Raw genomic sequence first — 6,276 nt, 5'->3', positions numbered from 1 at the left:
TGGCTTGTGAGCTTTCTTGGAAGAATAATATCTGAGGTCAGTACACTCAAAACAAAATAATTGAATTTGGACATAATAAGGAAAGTTCACAGCTCAGAAAAGATCGGTGAGGAAATGGTGACCTAGGTAGATGATTTGTCTGAATCTGTAATGCTTTTAGGAAGCAAGAGCAGGGGCTGAAGGCTTATTCTGGACAGTTGCTGTGAAGAAGGTGGTTGGAGAAAGTACATCTGCCTTTCTTCCAGGTGAACAGCCCAAGTCGTCCAGCATGATAGTCTTCCTTTTCCTGAGTAAGTGAATTATGCTCTGGTTTATCTGAATTCACAACACCAATTCTTTGGGCACTGAATGCTTTCCTATGTAACTTAACGCTTGATTAAGCTAGTAGGGGTTTATAATGTGAAGTATAAATTATAATTTTTTTATTTTAGCATGGTTTATGACTTGTGCAAAAATTTACACTTACTTTTGCTCATTTATAATTACAGAAGATACATAATGTGAGAATTGCATTAATTACTTGGGTTGCTTCTGTTTTAATGTATAAGATATATCCAGTTACTTTGAGTTATTTATTAGGACTTATGGAACTCACATATATACTAGAACCTTTTAGAAATAAAACCTTCCAGTATTTATTTACAGGTTATAAGATGACAAATTTCAAATTGTTGTCTATTTTTCTTTAAAATTAAATAAAAATGAAATTAATTTAAACCATACCGTTTTACTTTTAAGGTGTTTATATTTAAAAGGTAGGAGTCACTTATAGAATAAAATAACACCAAAGCAAATGCTTAACCTTTCAGTCAGTTTCTGTGACCTAGAGATAAAGTATGGATATACCTCTTTTATATTGGGTAGTGTAGATCTATTGTAAGATGTTGGTGAAAAAATAATTCTACTTAAAGTAGAATTCATGAGCTCTATTTGACATATGTGTTATTGGAGAAGTTATATTTTCTTTAGCATTTAGTAGAATATATAAAATGAATTTAAAATAAAAGGGATATTTATGATGATAGCTGAATATTAACAATCTACTCATTACACCAAAGCCAGTATATTTTCAGCTTATGCTACACTAATAAATTTTGATAAATAAAGACATAATTGTGGGAAAGAAAGAGAAAAGTCTATTTCAAATTATGTTAAGCACAAAAGGATAGTTAAAATAAACCAAGTCAAAGAAATTAAGGCAAGAAGGGAAAGCATTTTTAACATGTTTTTAGTTTTTCTTAGGTTTAAGTAATAGTTTTCAGTGTTCCAAAAATTTGCTTCTTGTATTTATTTCTAACAATAGTAATTTCTTATTTCTATTCTTTATTATAAAGAGAATCTAGGAGAGTTTAACTTTTGTAGATCAGGTAGCCATATAAAAAAACACAAAATATATTACAACCTCATTATGGCCCCCGTTGAAAAGGCAATGGTGGCCTCCTGTTTTCAACTTTTACTTCTAGATAACCTTGACACGAGGTTGCATGAAGGAGAGAAATAATTTCCAATACTCACAGGGTTAAAATAGTACTATTTGATAGTCTTAACCAGTATTTACCAAAGTTCGTTCTTCAAAATGCTTAACATTATCTAAATAGGTCTTGTGGGAAAGTCCAAGGAAATGTGGGACATAGTGAATTATTAAAAGAGTATTTAATATCCTAGTGAGCCTTTTACATCTTTAAGAAGGTAAATATAATGTGTAACATTCTTCATCATATTAATTTTAAAATAGAACTTGTTTTTCACTGAACACTCCTGGGTTAAATACACAGTCACAAGTATCAAGAGAACTAGAAGAGAAGGGAGAGTTTCAATTACAAAATGCCCAATGATAAAAGTATACAAGATGAAGTCTTAAAACTATTAAAATTTGATGTTATAAAAATGATTAGGACATTTTAAATACCAGTGTCAATGGAGTAATAGTCATAACAATAAATTATAAGTTGAGAAATAAATAGGCAGTAAGAAAGAGAGAGCAAATGCAGATTATTCATTGAAGAATCTTATATAGGAGAAATATAGACTAAAGCTAGAGGGGAGGTAAAGATCCATTCCAATCTTGAATGGTATCATCACATTTTATTTTCCATAATTATGCTCTTTATCATTAATGACTTAGATCTGAGGTAAATAAGTGCCATACTGTAATATCTCAAACTTGTGTTTTTTTTGGTCCTGTGATTGTTGTGATTCAAGCTATGGGGCTGTGCTCAGAAAATGAATCCACTTCCCAAACCATTGACTGCACATATTTGAGAGACCAATGCCTAAGTGATGTGAATGGATGTAAACATGCCTGGAGAATAATGGAAGATGCCTGCAGTGTTTCAGGTAAAACAAATTGTTTGAAATACATTCAAATGATTTTCTTTTACTGAGATAAGACTAGGATTTGATATTTTCTTTCACTATCTGGTGAGCTAAGTTAGTTTTGCTCTAAATACTTTACTCAAATGTGGTATTCAAGTGATTCGCCTACAATTGCTTATTAGTGAATTATAATTATAAAATGATATTCTTAAATTACTCAAGGGCCCTAAATGTATTGGCACCAGGGGCAGCATTATGCAATGTTTCAGCCTATCTTTTTTTACTTATCTCATTATGTATAATGTCACAATTATATGTATGCTTCTCAGAAGCGTAACAACAAATTTTCAAATCAAATTTTTTCTGCTTACATGCTAATATATCAATGACAAAATAGGGAAATAATAATGTTTGTGAAGATCAAAGGCATTATCATTTATTTGTAAGTGTATAACATGCATTCTATATTTTCACAACATATACACTATTTTTCATTCCAACTGTATCAATAGCATGTTAAAATATATTATTATTTATAACTTGTTATACGTACCAAATATTTGAGGAGAGGCCCAAAGGGTAGAGAATGTAGAGATTAGAGGATCACTGTTACTTATTTAAAACAAAAACAGAAAAGTACGTTCTAAATATATCAAGTAGCTGAATAAATATTGAGTGAGACATTATAGGAAGACTCAATTTTTAGATAATCTGGTTATGTAGTAGGACATTGCCCTAATAGTATTATGACAAAACTTTTCAAAATATCATATTCTAACATAATGATAATTGTATCATCCTGTATAGTGAATACGTAATACAATAAAACCTGATCAGCTTTCTGGAATATTCAATAAAAGAAATCCGAAAGGGAAAATAAAAATACACTGAGTGGCCTGATTATGATGATCTCTGAATGCATAATAATCTGGCCACTCAGTGTGTGTGTGAGTGTGTGTGTGTGTGTGTGTGTGTGTGTGTGTGTGTGTGTATGTGTATAAGAGGCCTGGTGCATGAATTTGTGCATGGGTGGGGCCCGGCCAGCCTGGCCAGGGGGAGGGGACATGGGTGGTTGGCCAGCCTGCCTGCTGGTCGAACTCCTGGTCAAGGGGACAATTTGCATATTAGCCTTTTATTATATAGGATATACACTGAGTGGCCAGATTATTATGTGTTCAGAGATCATAATAATCTGGCCACTCAGTGTATATTCTCCCTGAATCACTTTACCAGTATTTCTCCATCCATTTCAGAAAGAGTAAATTCTGTACAGCTCATAACTCTTGCCTTCTACCTGCTTCTTCTATCACCCAAAAGATGTCAGGTGGAGTGTGCTGGGTTAAGAGGCAGCGACCTGTAGTTCTGACAATGTCAAAGTGTTCGGTTCCCAACAGCAGAGCTGCAGGAATTACACAGCGTGCAGCAGAGGGAGAGAGATTTCCTTCTCTTCCCTGTACTTGAAGGGAGGTCATGGGCTGTTCATACTCCAAAGAAAGATATAGTTCTCTAATCCAAACATTCTTATTACTGTTTAGGAAAAGGTTTTCAAAGGCATAATTTGCGCAAAGTGACACAATATTTTTAAGTGAGAATAGAGGATAATGACAAAAAACCATCTGTTATTTGTTTTGATGATGAAGCTCCTGTTACATTTTATATGGCAATTTAAAATATCACATTCAGTGTGGTGTTTATTTCAGTGTACAAATAGCAGCAAATTGCAATGTTTGCATAATTATCCCATGCATGAAGCTGAAATAGAAATATTCTCAAATCCACAAATAAAATGATATCAAGTAGTTTTATTCAGAAAGATGAAAAAAAGAGAGAAAATTGTTGGGTATATGAATATGGCTTTTTAAATTAAAGCAGAAAATGAATTATTGGTAATTATGAAAGACTTGTTATTTAATAATATTTATTGAGTGCTTTCTGAGTGTCAGGACCACTTCATTTTCCATGATAACTTTAGAGCCACCTACACATCTCTTGTTATAATCTTAGAATGATGTAAAATAAAATTGCAGATTAATACTAATTAGCTCCTGAAATAGCTAAACTGACAAAAGAGTATTCTGGTCACCTCATAACAAGGGCAGTTGTGATTATGATTGGAGCAAAAATTGGCATTCTAAGTGGAGCAATGCTATTTAAAAATGTGGAAAATTTTAATTTACTTTAGGGATTAATATTTTGGGAAACAACAGTAATATATATAGTGCTTGTATGCCTCTCTATATATGATTTGTAAGTATCTCTTCAATATATATAGCTTAAAAGTAACTTATGAACATGATATAGCAAACTCAGAAAATCTTAATATAATAATGAATGATTCAGCCCTGGACTGGTGGCTCAGTTTGTTGGAGTATTGTTCCATGCACCAAAGGATTTCAGGTTCGATTCCTAATTAGAGCACATACCTGGGTTATGGGTTTGATACCCCATCAGAGTATATATGGAAAGCAACTTATCAATGTCTCTCTCTCTCTCTCTCTCCCTCTCCCTTCTTCTCTAAAATCAATAAAACATATCCGTGGGTGAGGACTATGTATAATAATAATAATAATAATAATAATAATAATAATAATAAATCATTCAGATTAATGTTAAAAGCACTTTGGATAAAATTATATTCAAATTAATATCTGGAGTGCTATATGTTTGACTGTGAAATCCAGGTGATCCCTGCAGGATGAAGAATTCATCAAGCTGTATCCTGGGCATCCAATCCTTAGTGGAAACCAGTTTCCAATTTAAAGATTGTCTCTGTACTGATGACTTCTATTGCACTGTTAACAAATTGCTTGGGAAAAAATGCATCAATGAATCAGGTAATATATTGTTATATGGAATATTTAAAGTCATGAAAAAGAAAAGTACAATTTTAAAATTAATTGCATCTAATAAATTTTATGAACTTTTAAATAATTTGATTGTCTTCAAGCAACTTAAGATTCTGTGAGTTGTACATCTCAATATCTGCAAAACATATTTCTGTAATTACACTAAAGTACTCACCTCTTCTTTCACAAGCAACCTTCTCCCACCCTATAAACAATAGGCTTTCTTCTCCTCTATCTTGAATGGTCCCACTGTCCAACTCCTCTAATCATGCATGGTGACCTCATTCAACACTTTTCTTATCTATAATTATGCCTTTTACAGAATTTCATATGAAGGGAATTATATAACATGGAACCTTTTCAGCCCTATTTCTTCTACTTACCATAATTCATTTGCAATTCATCATTGTTTCATGTATAAGTTTGTTCCCTTTTTTGAGGAGTAGTATTCCAATCTATGTTAGACCACAGATTGGTTCACCATTAAGAGTCACTTGCATTTTTAGGAATATAAATAAAGCTGCTATACATATTCACAGATAAGATTTGTACAAATATAAGTTTTTATTTCTCTTGGGTAAGAAATTGTTGGTCATATGATAAAGTTTATTTTTAACTTTTATAAAAAGCTTCCAAACAACATTTCAAATTTGGTTTAACCATCAGTATATAAAAATTCTAGTTGCTCCACATTCTCAGAGCATTTCACTTTTTCCCATCTCAATACATATTTAGTGGTGCCAAACTATGGTTTTGATTTGCATTTAAAAAATAATAACATTGAGTATATTTTCAAGTGCTTGTATGCCTCTCTATATATGATTTGTAAGTATCTCTTCAAAATTTTGCCCATTAAAAAATTATTATGCTTAAAGCATATATATATATATATATATATATATATATATATATATATATTCCCCCTAAACAGATATATAGTATATCTATGGAATTAAATTTTCAAGAGAAAGTAGAGGATTAATTAAGAAAAAACTCTAAAAAGGCTTAAGGGGGAAATAATGAAAAAGTTTGAGAAACACTTTAGTATAGGTACCAATCATTGTCAAAATATAATGAAAAGACAAAAGTATATAATGAGGACAAATATTTTTAA

At 31.6% G+C, this 6,276-nt stretch overlaps 1 protein-coding gene across 1 annotated transcript in view; it reads left to right on the top strand.

Moving 5' to 3' along the window:
• Positions 1 to 2,204: 2,204 nt before the first annotated feature.
• Positions 2,205 to 6,276, top strand: part of GFRAL (GDNF family receptor alpha like) — a gene marked incomplete at both ends in the record, with an annotated part of 55,633 nt that continues 51,561 nt past the window's right edge. Inside the window, 2 exons of the mRNA XM_079781622.1 lie at positions 2,205 to 2,337; positions 4,998 to 5,150. Of these exons, the coding sequence (XP_079637748.1) occupies positions 2,205 to 2,337; positions 4,998 to 5,150 (286 nt within the window). The remainder of the gene's footprint in view (positions 2,338 to 4,997; positions 5,151 to 6,276) is intronic.

Source organism: Cnephaeus nilssonii (assembly GCF_951640355.1).
Source record: "Cnephaeus nilssonii genome assembly, chromosome: 9".
NCBI lineage: Eukaryota > Metazoa > Chordata > Mammalia > Chiroptera > Vespertilionidae > Cnephaeus > Cnephaeus nilssonii.
The sequence above is the reverse complement of the archived record's forward strand: the minus strand, read 5'-3'. Positions and strand labels throughout refer to the sequence as shown.